The following is a 16,411-nucleotide window of genomic DNA, read 5'->3' on the forward strand; positions in this document are numbered from 1 at the left end:
GGCCAAAAAATGCAACATGCTGCGTCTGGAAAATCCAAACGCACACCCCAAAAAAACGCAGCGCATGAAAATCGCATACATGCGCTTACAAGCGCGCAGGTATGCGCACCCATGTTAAATATAGGGGAAAAAACGCATGCGCACATATGCGTTTTTTTCCAGCGCTAAAAAACGCAAATGTGAAACCAGCCTTAAATACATAGCCACACTTGTACAGTACAATATAATAACTGAAATCATCAGCATGCCAAATATATAACGTGCTCGGCCAAAATATTTCTATATAACAGCTGAAGCAAAGACACACTTTGCCCTGTTGCTGTATAAAGACAGCTATATCAAAAATCAGGCAGCAGCCTGAATAGTAAAAACAACAGACAATGAGGCCTGTAAAGTGACACTCAAATGAGACCCAAGATCAAATAAACATAGTGGCAGCTCAGATGAGGAGATGCATGATTATCTCACCAGACTAGCCATGGGTCCTACAAGAGGAGAGAATAGGTAGCCATCCTAATTCCATGTGTGAGAGCACATGGAAATGAAAGAGAGGGTAAGGAGGAGGGGAGAGGCAAAAGAGACCAGTACCCCACGCGTATTGCTGTTATCTAAACAGCTTCGTCAGGGGAAGTGATACCGGTAGTCAGTAAACGTTGTTAAATACCTTATTCATCAGTGGTCAGTGTGTGCCGGTGTGTGGGAATTCCCTTGGCGCGACCGGAAGTTGTACACAAAAGTGTAACATATTTCGGGCAGACGTCTCTGCCCAGAAGACAAAGGACGCACGCGTGGCTCCCGAGAGCCAAGTGAAGCATAATCGAGCTCAGAGCAGGCTGAAATGGTGATCTCATACTGTTGATAAAGCGCAATGAAATAAATTATTATTCGTTTTGTTCTCCCATACTGTTTTCTTATGCATTGACTGTAAAGCCTGCCCTGCTATCAAGTCATGTGTACCCCAATAAGCCTTTGAACCCACATACTGGATGGGCACAGGAAAATCTACTTCACATTATTCAATTTGTACTCCCATACTCTTTTCTTATGCATTGACTGCAAGGCCTGCCCTGCTACCAAGTCATATGAACCCCAATAAGCCTTTGAACCCAGGTACTGGATGGGCACAGGAAAATCCACTTCACATTATTCATTTTGTACTCCAAGACTCTTTTCTTATGCATTCACTGCAAGGCGTGCCCTGCCAATAAGTCATATGCACCCCAATATGCCTTTAAATCCAGGTACTGGATGGGCCCAGGAAAATCCACTTCACATTATTCATTTTGTACTTCAAGATTCTTTTCTTATGCATTGACTGCAAGGCCTGCCCTGCTATCAAGTCATATGCACCCCAATAAGCCTTTGAACCCAGGTACTGGATGGGCACAGGAAAATCCACTTCACATTATTCATTTTGTACTTCAAGACTTCTTATGCATTGACTGCAAGGCCTGTCCTGCACCAATGTTACATGCACCCCAATAAGCCTTTGAAACCACGTACTGGATGGCCACATGAAGCAAAAGTTTCTATTATTATTTTTTTTCTTTACCATAAAGTTTGTCCATGAAGTGAATACAAAACCTGGCCCTAATTTGCACGCACCACAATCCCCCTTGGAAGAAACGTGGAGGAGGGTTGCATAAAAAAGAAAATCACATTACAAAGGAGCGTTTCATCTATACTTGGAATGGCCATACACTAAGTGTATGGGCTGACAAACATTTTCCCCTGGGGGTACATGTCAACATAGTGTGTAAAAAAAATTTTTAGGGGCTTCATAAACACCTTGCAAAACTGTAACATGGTTTCCTTCACAGTTGCTGCAGGGAAGGTGCGGGTTTTTAGTAAAAGTATGGCAGACGAATCGTTGGATGAAGTGATCAGGAAAAGGGGCATGGTGATGACAGGAATGGGAATGTACATGATTAATAACAGCAGTGGCTATGGGAGGTATGAGATACAGGATGCAGCCTACAATGATTAGTCGTTTTGCCACCATCAATTACCAGAATGTGTTTCATGCCCGTCAGAAGATCAGTGTAACAGATGTGCTTGTGAGACCTGGCCTAAAAACTGCCCATCAAAAATATGTTGCCAAAGGCGCACGTGTCTGTATAAAGGGAAAAGTGCAACATATTCGTGAGATGCTGAAATAGAGAAAGCAGATCAGTGTTGGAGGAAAACCAAGCAAACTGATGGATGCTCGTGAAAAACTAAGTTTAAAGAGGAGTGCACCGTCCGTAACTATAAACACACCCATGGCACAAGCTTCTTCATCTTCACCCATACATATTACTAATAATATCCAAATGTCACAGTCAAAAATTATTTATTCTAGCGTAACAAACACTGTTAATGGAATGCCACTAAACGTAGATAACCACGACCTGGGAAACACCAGATTTCCTCTTTACAAAATATGGACGATGATGGTATTGATGACGACTTGGAAATTTACCACATCCACACCAAGAAGATGAAGATCACAGCTGCAAAAAAGGCTGTGAATGTCTGGAAAATCATTTTCTCTTGGCAAACTTTCTCTCAAACTAAAGTGGTACCTAATGATGTATACACAGCTCTCATGTCTACTCAGCGTGAGATGGTTCAAAGATGATGTATTCCGTTTTGTCCATGTCCACTTTTTGAAAACAAGCATAAAAAAAGGATGAAATAGCAGGAAGACGTGTGATTTTGGTCAGTAAAGAGGTGATGTCAGGTACAGATAGTTAGATCTGCGTGTCATCAGAGTAGTGATGATATTGTAAACCGTGCCATTACATCAGTTGTCCCAAGCCGAAAGTGTAGATGGAGAAGAGTATGGGTCCTAGAACTGAGCCTTGGGGAACACCGAAAGACAGGGGTCGAGGTGAGGAGGTGGTGTGGGAGAGGGAGACACTGAATGTCCCCCTAACAGTCTGGTTGTTTTTTAAAGACTCTGACGATAACCCCAAAAAGGCCATTTGCACCACTGGCCATGCCCGCATCCACAGGGGTAGCAAAATTTGTTGGTTGAACACCAGGCTCCATGAACAGCGTCTGCTGGGTACCACTGCTTCTTCAGATGCTGTGCTTGCAAGCCAATCCCATGTTCATGGTGCATGCAAAGATGCCTCCTGCCCTGCATCTGTAGTTGCACACAAACTCAACCAGCACAGTTAACAAGTACATCCACGTCCTTGTCCCAGCGCAGCGTTCAGTTGTCCATACCCCAGTCCTTGGAACGCAATCCAGTGGAATGTAGGCCTGAATTGCCACAATTTGTAGGCCACAAATACATCAGATGTCTGACAGCGATACCACACTGCCAAATATGTGGCCTGTATTTTTTAATTTTTTACCTCAAAATAGTGTACAGAACTAGGGTAACAGACAGCAAATACAGTGGAATGTAGGCCTGAATTGCCACAATTTGTAGGTCACAAATACATCAGACGCCTGACAGCGATCCCACACTGCCAAATATGTGGCCTGTATTTTTGGGGGGGTCTGATAAATAGTGCTGTATACAACTAGAGTAACAGACAGGAAAAACACTGGAATACCGGCCTAAAATGCCCATACTTGAAGCACGCAGATATGAGGTCTGTCACGGAGATACTACTCTGCCAAATATATGGCCTTTATTTTTTATTTTTTTAATGCAAAATAGTGCTGTATATAACTAGAGTAACAGACAGGAAAAACACTGGAATACCAGCCTAAAATGCCCAAACTTGGAGCATGCAGATATATGAGGCCTGTCATGGAGATACCACACTGCCAAATAAGTGGCCTGTATTTTTTTTTAATGCAAACTAGTGCTGTGTATAACTAAAGTAACAGACAGGAAAACACTGGAATACCGGCCTAAAATGCCCAAACTTGGAGCATGCAGATATATGAGGCCTGTCACGGAGGTACCACCCTGCCAAATATGTGGCCTGTGCTAGGAAAAGGATCTGGCTGTATTGTGCAGTGTCAAAAAGCAAATGGAGAAAAAAAGGGCTCTGGAAGTTTTTTTAAATAATCTCTTAACCTGGCAAAAAAAATTCCTAGCCAATTATACCTGGGGCTAGTTATATACGGTCAATATATGCTACAGGTAGCAGCAGCAGACAGTAATGAAATGGACCCTCTTGATGTATGCAATGATATCTATATACACACATACAGTGCCTGCAGGCCTTGCACTGATATGTATAGAGCGATGTACACTCCCCTGCCTACCTAACACTGCAACCTATAAACTCCGGAAATAGTCCTTAGAAATACTTTTGCTTTGGCTGGATTTAAGTCGTTGAGAATGGTAGACCCCACACTGACTAAGAAATCCCCAAATCTGACCCTCTCTCGGCAGCAGCTCTCACTACACTATCTGAATCCGGAGCTGAATGCGCCAAGCAGGGCAGCGTCCGGTCTCTTATACCCCTGATGATGCTGTGCGGCCAGCCAATCACTGCAAGGCCACAACAAAGATGGCTGTGGCTTTACAGTGCCTGGCAGACAATCCCTGAATGTTGATTGGGTCTCTAAAGATGGCCAGAAATGCAGGGTGGAGACCCGAGTTCCCGCCGAGTAATTCCGGAAATGCTCGGTGTTCACTGAGTACACCGAGTACTGTGATACTCGGGCGAGTAACGAGTAGTGGCTAGCACGTTCGCTCATCACTACTAGTTATATCAGGTTGTGAATTTTGATTTCTGCCTTGCTGAATGATCCCTGTAACAGACAGTTCATTGGTGAACACAGATGAAAAGTGCCTGCTTAATATCTCAGCCTTTTCTTTGTCCTCTGTGATTATCTTGTTATTGTCATCTTTTAAGGGGCAGATGCCATCTATTTTTTTCTTTTTGGCATTGATGTATTTATAAAAAAAGTGGGATTTATTTTAATGTCGTTGGCAATTTGTTTCTCTGTAGATAACTTTGCCAGCTTGATTTCTTTTTTCACATGTATTTAGATCTTTATACTCCTGAAATGCTATTTCAATATTCTCAGCTTTCAAGACTTTGAATGCCCTTTGTTTTTATCTGATTAAACTTAGTACTGTCCTGTTCATCCATAATGGTTTCTTTTTATTCCTTGACATTTTATTACCATTGCCACTGTCAATTAAAAGAGAAGCCTAAAACCACATTCAATAAAAAAGTAATGGAATGCCTAGACACCACATTACCCAATGCTAGACATGTGCCAGGCATGATATTATATGACAGTGACATGTTTGCTGATGCTCTTTTGTAACACACACTTTATGTGTAAATTCACAGGTAAATTCCAACTCCGAGTCGACTTAGAAGATTTTGATAAAAATCGTGTCTATGCCACATACAGCGACTTCCGATTAGGAAGAGAATCAGACAAATATCCTTTATATTTGGGGAATTACATTGAAGGCACTGCAGGTAATATTCTTTTGCTCCAGCATCTGATAATCTAGAAATCAAGATATTTGGAACGTCACAATATGAAGAGAAGAGATCTAATCCCAATGCTTCTCTGCTCAGTAAATGCCTAACACTATTAATCTGGTTTCTATTTCTCCATCTCTTCACAGGGGATTCCCTGTCCTTGCACAGAAACAAAAAGTTTTCTACCTTCGACAATGATAATGACTCCAGCAGAACAGTCAATTGTGCCAAATTGTATTCTGCTCCCTGGTGGCATACAGCTTGCTTTGATTCCTCCCTGAATGGGGAGTATCTACGAGGGGAGCACAATAAAAAGGGGGGGATCACTTGGTCAACCTTTAAGAAAATTGATTACTCCCTTAAGTTCTCAGAAATGAAATTTCGGCAAGATATTGAGTAAAGAATCGTGAAGGAGACCATGTGAGAAGACAGACACTGTAAGGACAGTCCGCATTATAACTGGACCGACCCTCAGACCCCGCTTCATTCCACCATAGACCCCAATGGAGATCTGAGCTTGGTTCAGTAGAATGGCGGGAGGTGTTATAGATAAGGAAACAAAACTGTGGTTACAATGGAATTTTAATATTAAAAGCATTATTCTTGATAATAAATATACACATTGTGTAGAAACAATCCAGAGTATTTCAGGGAAGGTACGGGATGGGAAAGACTTGTCCGTTCTGGTCCAATAATGATTGTATTTTATAGGAGTCATCAATTGTCATTATTTGTAACAAAATAAAAACAACAAATGGGGATCATTGGAAAAGCAGTGATGTTAACATTAAACTCAACATAGAGGAATCACATTTTGAGGGTTTAAGCAAATCTGGATATATTTAAATCAAAAGAGAAGGAAAAAAATAAAAGTATTGCTGCTTTCTTCAAAGGGAATGTTCATCACCAGTAGCCGGCCTCTTGGTTCTGAGTGCTGTCAGTAAGTGGGGACAACCAGGCTCGGACTGGCCCATTGGGTAACAGGGGAATCCCCTGGTGGGCTCTCTGCAGATCTGAGCCCCCAACCCCACTGCATGGGCAGTACTTGGCATAATTCACTTGATTCACTCTGCACAGAAAAAAAGCAGCATTTCATCATTCATTAACCAAACTACCCAGTTTATTATTATATAGAGATATAGGTAACTTTGTGAACAAGGGTAGTGTAATATTTGTATGCAGGTGAAAAGTGCCCCCCCCCCCCCCAAGTCAATGTTACCGGTGGGCCCTTGGCACTCCAGTCCAACACCAGGAACAATGGAGTGCAAACACTGCTGTATACGTAAAGTGCTGGTTTCCTCTCTAATGATTGGATAAGAGCGATCACCTGGTCTCATCCATGGCACATTAGCAAGAAAAGTCGTGGGAATGTGACCACGTGATCTATCTGATCAGTCATCTCAGGGAAACTCAGTATATGCCTGTATAATACTCCTTTACCAGTTACCCCCATAAGCTGACAATAAAGAGGCTGCTAATGAGACCTTTGAGAGAAAGAATATGTGTAGTATATGTTCTATCATAGTTCCTACCTATTGCTGCAATTCAATTCCCAAATAATGGCACGTTACAACACTGGGCGTGTTAGGATTCATTTCAATTTATGGTTGTGAAGTTCCTGTTTGAATTAATGCAATTATGACCCAGTAAATCCATACAGTCACACATATCTGGTAAACATTACTCCTACCGCTGGGTGGCCATACACTACACTCCATGCATTTTGTGCTCTGTGTTGCATATTGACATGGTGATTAGTTGTGATCAGTTGTTGTACTACAAGTAAACTATTCAAGAAACTCAAATAATGACTAAAAGGTTTTCATAATTAGGCTTGGACTGGCCCATAGGGGAACAGGCAAATTCCCTGGTGGGCCTCTGTGCAGGAGTTTAATCACATCTTAGTCTTATTCATTGCTGTGCTGTCTCATACTATCTGTACCGTATCTCCAGTATTTTATGGCTTTCTCTCCCTATCTCTATGGCTAAGCTGTGAGCTGTGATGTCATCTTACAATCCAAATTTGCCATAATTTGGTTACTACGTTCCCTGCCTAGGCTTTTATACATGCAATGTTAGCCCCTCCAAATTGGCAGGGCTATTATATGTGATGTGATTTGTAAATGACAAATGATTCGAATTGAAAGGGTTCAGTGAATTCCTAAAGATTCAAGATGACTTGAATTCCCATCAAATTGATTCATTCATCTCAAGTTTTTAGGAATCTCTCAGTTTTAACCAACTCAGCAGTAATTAGTCCCAAATCCTACATTATCCTGGAGGTCCTAACAAGTATTATACAATGAGTAAACACGACTTCCACTGATGTCCCCGAGGAACTCTTCCTCAAATGGTACCGCTGGGACCAATTAATTATTTTCTATGTTTGATGCAAGCACAGGACACAGTGTATCATTCCCAAGAGGACACAGTAATCTCAGAACAATAATAGTTGCCGTTTCAACATACTATCAATTAAACTTATGACACAAGAGACTGTTAAGGTATTCTGTTTTCGTACATCATGCAGACTAAGAGAAAGGACCTGTGTGTTGGGCTCTCCATGCATGTGTTGTGACTGTGACACAGCCGTGACACATGCAGCTGCGGCGCCGAACAGCTGATCGGCCGGCACAATCCTTGTATCCGATTTCCCTCTGCAGCTTATTCGATAAGCACTATAGCTTGCCGAATAAGCAGGGACCCAAAAATATTTGCTCATCTCTATTCACATGCCTTGCATGAACTCTTCCAACAAATCAACCATCAAAACATATTAGGGCAGAAAGTCTCTATGCTCTTACAGTAAAGAGCTCCATAGACTCACTGCTCTTACAGTAGAGAGCACCATAGTCTCACTGCTCTTACAGTAAAGAGCTCCAGAGACTCACTGCTCTTACAGTAGAGAGCTCCGTAGTCTCACTGCTCTTACAGAATAGAGCTCTATTGTCTAACTGCTCTTACAGTAGAGCTCCATAGTCTCACTGTTCTTACAGTAGAGATCTGCAAAGGAATACTTGGATTTCGTCCGCGCTGCCCAAATGATGAAATTCCAGAAGTTTCATAATTAGTGTTGAGCATTCCGATACCGCAAGTATCGCGGGTATCGGCCGATATTCGCTGTATCGGAATTCCGATACTTAGTTCCGATACTTTTTTCATATCGAATACCGGAATCGGAAGTTCCCATAATGCTAGGAGCCCGCTCGATTTGATTCAGCCAATGGGGATCCTCCGAAGTGTGGGCACATCCTGTTAGGCATGTAGGCATGTTAACTACTGGCATGGCTGTGATTGGCTGCTGAAATGATGTCATGATGCACTATAAAAACCGCTGCAGCCGCCATTTCTGGTCACTCTGCTGTGAATTCAGTTAGGGACAGGCTGCTGTTGAAGACTGTGAGGGACAGTTAGAAATAGCGAACATCAAAAATATCTATTGCTCTACCCAGGCTACATAATCCACCACTGTAGCATTTTTGTAGCCCAGCAGCGCTGTTTTAATAGCTGTCTACAAGGGCTGTGGGAGTGCAGACCCACTGTCATGGTCACGTGTGTCAGGACGCAGATGTTTCCGCAAGGCGAACCCATGTGACACACGTGACCCTGGATACACCGCCTCCAGTGGGGCGAATTTAAATAATAGAACGTGCAGGTGGATACGCCGCCTCCACCTGGCGAATTTAGGTATTACACGTTATAAATATATTTCTGGAAACACCGCCTCCAGTAAGGTGCATTTAAATAATAAAGGGGGGAACCTGGAACACATTAACAGTGGTGGGCCCTGCGATAGGGAATGGGGGACGTGGAGACCTCCTAAGCTCCCCTGAGCCAGAGTCCCTGCACTCCTTACATTCCCTAAACAGGCTCCGCACCTGTCGCCGCACGCGTACCTTAACGCCCTTGCTCACCCTGACCCTAAACCCTCACTAGGGAATAGGTCGGTGCGGAAACTAATCCCACCACTGCACTAACAACACACATGAGGAAAGAGACAATACAGGGGAAACACCACTTATCTTTGCTCTGTTGCGTGCGCTCCTAGCAACAGAGCCCACCACCTGTGTGCATCTTCTCCTCCACCCTGATCCATCACATAACTGGATCCATCACCATCGTGCAGCCTGGGAGCAGAGTCCATCACCACTTGCAGCAGTCCAGTAAACAGAGTCCCAAGATGAGTCCAGCCTCTGCCAAGAATCCAAGCATGCTCGAGTCCAGTTCTCAGCAACCAAGTAGAGCATGCTGAGTGCAACTCTCTTCCTAGTCGCCACTCCTCTAAGCCATGCCCGCACTTCCCGCCGACACCATAAACTGCGACTCCACCAAGCCATGCCAGTCCTTCCTGCAGACACCATTAGCTGGAACTCGTTCTCTCTGGCTGACTGCGCAGGACTCCAATCCAGCTCCATCCTTCCACCAGGCTCTCCAACAACTAAGCAAGAAATATCACCAGCCGTCAGTGAACACCCTGAGACCCATTTATAGAGTGTCACACCTGAACCATAATTAAGTGAACATTAACCTAAACCTAAAGTGCGATACCACTAACCACCACCGGGGACAGTCAAAACACCTTTGAACTCAACCAAAGTTAAAAAAAAGTTCACTTTGTGCTTTTAATACCGCCAGATCCAACACTGGATCATGACACCCACGCTGTGTAGTGTGTCCTGCAGGCACGTCTGCTTGTAGGCCGCCCAGCGTGTGTCTCTGCCTCATACACATTTTTCTTTTATTGCTGCTTTTTTTTTCTCCTCTATAGTGTGCTTCCATATGTATCCATATACGTTGGTTGCAAACACTAAAGGAGTGGACAGTGGAGCCTTTCAGCAGCCTTTCAGTGCTATAGCCCATTTCTCTGCACTGTTTTTGGCTTTCTGATAGGTCTCTCTGTGTGTGAGTGCAGCTCACGTTGCAGTGTGTTCTACAGCCACCGCTAGCTGTAGTCCGCTCAGCGTGCGTCACTGCCTCATACATAGTCCTTTTTTTGCAGCTAATTTAGCCAGATTTTTGCTCCTATATTAGTGTGCTTCCAACCGCATTCATTGTCATTGGTTGGTTGCAAACACTATATAGGATTAGATAGAGGAGCCTTTTTGCTGGCTTGTGCCCTTCAGGGCCAGCCAGACTAGTATCACCCTATTTTTTGGAGCCTCATCAATTGCATTGTAGGTTAGCTTCCTGCATTGTAATCGCTCCAAAAAGTTTGTGATACTATAACTTTCAAACTTTGGTCACATCCTTTTCTTTTCCCCCCCCAAAAAAAAAAGGAAATAAAGTTCACCAAACACCCACTTTACAGTTGTGTAGGCCACATTAGATCATATTAAAGTGTAGTACACACACTCTTAGCCAAATTAGTGTTTCTTATACTGGTTAGCAGGTGTTCAGGAATAAGAACACTAAGCCACCCCTTTTTTACTTTTCTGCCTATCTTTATCAGTCTACCAAGATGAAGAAGGCAGGGAGTAAGGCACGTGGTCGTGGCCGTGGAGTTTCAGCAGGGAGAGGACGGGGGGATTCAGCAGGGAGAGGACGTGGGGATTCGATGTCTGCTGCGGCCACCAGTGACTCGGCATCCCCCACTTTTACCAGGCAACAGTCCTTCATGCGCAGCTTTGTAGGACCTCGCCGTACCCCACTGCTGCGTGACGAACAAATTGAAGCCGTTGTCGGATGGATGGCAGCTAACGCATCCACTTCAATGACTTCCGCATCCTCCCAAGGCCAGAGCACTGAAGAGCAACCATCTGTCTCTTCACCACCTGCCAAATTGCCCAGGCAGTCTGAGAGCCCTGGACAGGAGCCATCTCAATCTTTACTTCTGTTCTCAGAATCTGTTGGCTTGGAAAGAGGTGGCCAGCCAAGCAGCATTCTAGAGCGTGAAGAAGAGGGAGTGTGCAGTGATGCGCAACTGCTTTGTCCCTCTGAATCTGAAGAGGCGGGTGGGCCAGTGCCTATTGTCAGCACACCTCAGTGCTCATCTGATGATGATGAGACTCAGTTGCCAATTTCTGGTGCGTACGGTGCTGGCGAGACAACCCAGGACCAGCCGGTGCTTGAAGAGGGGAGTGGAGATGATGAGGTCCTTGACCCATCATGGCGTCAGCCACAGGAAGGTGGTGGGAACAGCTCTGAGGAAGAGATTCCCCGAACGGCCAAAAGAGGAGGGAGAGGGCGGGGGCAGACTTGGTTGCCTGTAGCCTCCACTTTGACACCCGTGAGGAGCAATCCTCTTCCAAAACACAAAACGGGCGCTCCCAGGACTTGCAGTGCGTGGTCTTTTTTTGACACAGTTGCAGATGACATTTGCTTTGTCAAATGCAAGCTGTGTCATCAGAAAGTGAAACGAAGGAAAAATGTGAGCAACCTCAATACCACAAATATGTGAAAACATGTGTGTACCAAGCACGAGGTGGAGTTACACAGACACACTGAAGATGTAGGCCAACCTTCAGCAGCACCTACCACCTCTTCAGCTCGTGTTGGGGCCTCTTCCTCCAGCTCACACACAGCTGGTTCGGCTTCCTCACTGGAACGCCATGGAAGAACCACTGCCACTGTTGTCCAGAGACCCAGTGAAATTCCACCCACTGAACCACGTTCGCAGTCATCAGCACACTCTCAGGCCACTCACCAGCAATCGGTAGCACAGGCATGGGAGAAAAAGCGGCCATACTCGGCAAACCATCCCCAAGCACTGGCTCTGAATGCCGGCATTGCCAAACTACTGGCCCTTGAGATGCTGTCATTCAGGCTGGTGGAGACTGACACCTTCCGGAACTTTATGTCATTGGCAGTTCCACAATACAATGTGCCCAGCCGCTTTTATTTCAGCAGGAAAGCCGTCCCTGCCCTGCAAAAGCATGTGGAGTGAAAAATTAAAAATGCGCTACTAAACGCCGTCAGTAGCAAGGTCCACCTGTAGCCATGGACAGGGACGATACCTTTCCCTCACTGCCCATTGGGTCAATGTTGTGGACCGGGTACAGATCTGGAGAGTGGCTCTGTACGTATTCTGCCAACTCCAAGGATTGCAGGAATGCAGTCTGTACATATTGAGTCCTCCTCCTACTCTAGTTCCTCGGAATCAGCACTGCGTGAGCCTGTTAGGCCAGATATGAGCACAGGTGTGGCCAAACGTCAACAGGCCGTCCTTAAATTAATTTCTTTGGGGAATCGGAGCCACACAGCACAGGAGCTCTGGAATGCCATCAAGCAGGAGAGAATGGTGGGAATGTGGACAGAGCAGGAGACAGTGGCAGACACACATCAGGGGATCTGCTGACATTACAGAACCCCAGTAACACAGGAACACGTGTGGATTGGGCAGACGGCTGCTGTACGCATAAACTGGCGGTGTTGGTGGTCACGTGAAATCCTGGAAACAGAGTGGAGACAGATGCCTAATTGGAGCACGTTGACAGTCTGTTGTAGCCTACAAACAATCTAAAACTGCCACCAAGAAGGCCTCGGCCTGCACCCTGATTGTCCCTGGGCTCCAACAACGCTAGTTGGTGCTCGGAAGTGCTGTCCACACAGAAAAAAAAACTTGTTAATGTGAAAGTGGGGGTCAGTAACGACAGCTGATCCCCTGCTGTGTGGAGGGCAAAGTGTCCTGCTCTCTCCAAAGTCAAAATACCTCAGCTTTACACCTGGCTCCTAGTAGGCCTCGGCCTGCACCCTGATTGTCCCTGGGCTCCAACAATGCTAGTTGGTGCTCGGAAGTGCTGTCCACACAGAAAAAAACACTTGTTCATGTGAAAGTGGGGGTCAGTAACGACAGCTGATCCCCTGCTGTGTGGAGGGCAAAGTGTCGTGCTCTCTCCAAAGTCAAAATACCTCAGCTTTACACCTGGCTCCTAGTAGGCCTCGGCCTGCACCCTGATTGTCCCTGGGCTCCAACAACGCTAGTTGGTGCTCGGAAGTGCTGTCCACACAGAAAAAAATACTCGTTCATGTGAAAGTGGGGGTCAGTAACGTCAGCTGATCCCCTGCTGTGTGGAGGGCAAACTGCTGCTGCCTCCAAATTGTAACTACTTCTGATTTCAACATTCTCTGATTTGGTCTCTGTCTCCACTCTGTCTCTAGTATTTCCCCTGACCTCCAACACCGCCAGTTCCTGCTCACAGTTGCCGTCCACGCATTCCACACTTGTTCCTGTGTTACTGGGGTTCTGTAACGTCAGCAGATCCCCCAATGTGTGTCCGCCACTGTCTCCTGCGCTGTCCACCTTCCCACTGCAAGCGGTGGGAATGTGGACAGAGCAGGAGACAGTGGCAGACACACATCAGGGGATCTGCTGACATTACAGAAACCCAGTAACCCAGGAACACGTGTGGATTGGGCAGACGGCTGCTGTACGCATAAAGTGGCGGTGTTGGTGGTCACGCGAAATCCTGGAAACAGAGTGGAGACAGATGCCTAATTGGAGCACGTTGACAGTCTGTTGTAGCCTACAAACAATCTAAAACTGCCACCAAGTAGGCCTCGGCCTGCACCCTGGTTCTCCCTGGGCTCCAACAACGCTAGTTGGTGCTCAGAAGTGCTGCCCACACAGAAAAACACACTCGTTCATGTGAAAGTGGGGTTCGGTAACGTCGGCTGATCCCCTGCTGTGTGTACGGCAAACTCTCCTGCTGCCTCCAAAGTCAAAATAACTCCGATTTACACCTGGCTCCTAGTAGGCCTCGGCCTGCACCCTGATTGTCCCTGGGCTCCAACAACGCTAGTTGGTGCTCGGAAGTGCTGTCCACACAGAAAAAAACACTTGTTCATGTGAAAGTGGGGGTCAGTAACGACAGCTGATCCCCTGCTGTGTGGAGGGCAAAGTGCTGCTGCCTCCAAATTGTAACTACTTCAGATTTAAACATTCTCTGATTTGGCCTCTGTCTCCACTCTGTCTCTAGTATTTCCCCTGACCTCCAACACCACCAGTTCCTGCTCACAGTTGCCGTCCACGCATTCCACACTTGTTCCTGTGTTCCTGATGTTCTGTTACGTGAGCAGATCCCCCAATGTGTGTCCGGCACTGTCTCCTGCGCTGTCCACCTTCCCACTGCAACCGGTAGGAATGTGGACAGAGCAGGAGACAGTGGCAGACACACATCAGGGGCTCTGCCGACATTACAGAACCCCAGTAACCCAGGAACACGTGTGGATTGGGCAGACGGCTGCTGTACGCATAAACTGGCGGTGTTGGTGGTCACGTGAAATCCTGGAAACAGAGTGGATGCCTAATTGGAGCACATTGACAGTCTGTTGTAGCCTACAAACAATCTAAAACTGCCACCAAGTAGGCCTCGGCCTGCACCCTGATTGTCCCTGGGCTCCAACAACGCTAGTTGGTGCTCGGAAGTGCTGTCCACACAGAAAAAAACACTTGTTCATGTGAAAGTGGGGGTCAGTAACGACAGCTGATCCCCTGCTGTGTTCAGGGCAAAGTGTCCTGCTCTCTCCAAAGTCAAAATACCTCAGCTTTACACCTGGCTCCTAGTAGGCCTCGGCCTGCACCCTGATTGTCCCTGGGCTCCAACAACGCTAGTTGGTGCTCGGAAGTGCTGTGCACACAGAAACAAACACTTGTTCATGTGAAAGTGGGGTTCGGTAACGTCAGCTGATCCCCTGCTGTGTGTATAGCAAAGCGTCCTGCTCCCTCCAAAGTCAAAATTCCTCCGATTTACACCTGGCTCCTAGTAGGCCTCAGCCTACACCATGATTGTCCCTGGGCTCCAACAACGCCAGTTGGTGCTCAGAAGTGCTGTCCACACAGAAAAAAACACTCGTTCAGGTGAAAGTGGGGGTCAGTAACATCAGCTGATCCCCTGCTGTGTGGAGGGCAAACTGCTGCTGCCTCCAAATTGTAACTACTTCTGATTTCAACATTCTCTGATTTGGCCTCTGTCTCCACTCTGTCTCTAGTATTTCCCCTGACCTCCAACACCGCCAGTTCCTGCTCACAGTTGCCGTCCACGCATTCCACACTTGTTCCTGTGTTCCTGTTGTTCTGTTACGTGAGCTGATCCCCCAATGTGTGTCCGCCACTGTCTCCTGCGCTGTCCACCTTCCCACTGCAAGTGTTGGGAATGTGGACAGAGCAGGAGACAGTGGCAGTGTCAGGATTCGTACCGGGGTCTAGTCTGTGTTCCACAGCAGGTCTCGCTGCCTTACTTGCTGTGCCACACAACCATTCGTAATATACAGTTTCTGATCAACTAGTTCTTTTTCGTTCATTGTTCTTCCTCCGTTCTGGTGATTGGCTGCTTCACTGTTTCCTGTGCTTATGTCCCGCCTTTTTTCTATTTAGCACTCCACAGGGTTCTCACTCCCTGCCGATGATTCTTCTGTGGTACGGATTCCTGTCTTCGCTACAGCACTGTCCGGTACAACCTCTGACAGCCTCCCGGTCTCTCTTTCGTTGTGTACCTCTGGGACTCCAGCTTTCTGCTTTGGTCTTTGCTGAAACCTTAGTATTTTTTGTGTTAGCTTGGGGTTTTCGTGGTTTTACCCTCCAGGTTCATTCACTCTTTAGTTTCACTCTAGGAGTCCTCCCTGCTGCTGCTTGTCTCCCTTAGGTTGTCCTGCACTCATTCCACCCTCGGTTTTCCCTCACTGTAGCCCCCTGCACTTACGCCGAGGTAGGGACCGCCGCCCAGTTGTCGCCCACCGGCTAGGGTGGGACCGGCAAGTAGGTAGGGTCAGTGGTGGGTGGAGCTCAGTGGCACCCTCTTCCCCTGCCGTGTGGTGGAATCATAACAGGCAGACACACATCAGGGGCTCTGCCGACATTACATAACCCCAGTAACCCATGAACACGTGTGGATTGGGCAGACGGCTGCTGTACGCATAAACTGGCGGTGTTGGTGGTCACGTGAAATCCTGGAGACAGATGCCTAATTGGAGCACGTTGACAGTCTGTTGTAGCCTACAAACAATCAAAAACTGCCACCAAGTAGGCCTCGGCCTGCACCATGATTGTCCCTGGGCTCCAACAACGCTAGTTGGTGCTC

General features: G+C 46.5%; 1 protein-coding gene across 1 annotated transcript in view; it reads left to right on the plus strand.

Moving 5' to 3' along the window:
• LOC141046676 (microfibril-associated glycoprotein 4-like) overlaps window positions 1-6,157 on the plus strand; it is a 146,745-nt gene extending 140,588 nt beyond the window's left edge. Inside the window, exons 9-10 of the mRNA XM_073541253.1 lie at window positions 5,256-5,390; window positions 5,543-6,157. Of these exons, the coding sequence (XP_073397354.1) occupies window positions 5,256-5,390; window positions 5,543-5,796 (389 nt within the window). The 3' untranslated portion in view covers window positions 5,797-6,157. The remainder of the gene's footprint in view (window positions 1-5,255; window positions 5,391-5,542) is intronic.
• The last annotated feature ends 10,254 nt before the right edge of the window (window positions 6,158-16,411 follow it).

Source organism: Dendrobates tinctorius, unplaced genomic scaffold (genome assembly GCF_039654945.1).
Source record: "Dendrobates tinctorius isolate UK_male_01 unplaced genomic scaffold, ASM3965494v1 ptg000120l, whole genome shotgun sequence".
NCBI lineage: Eukaryota > Metazoa > Chordata > Amphibia > Anura > Dendrobatidae > Dendrobates > Dendrobates tinctorius.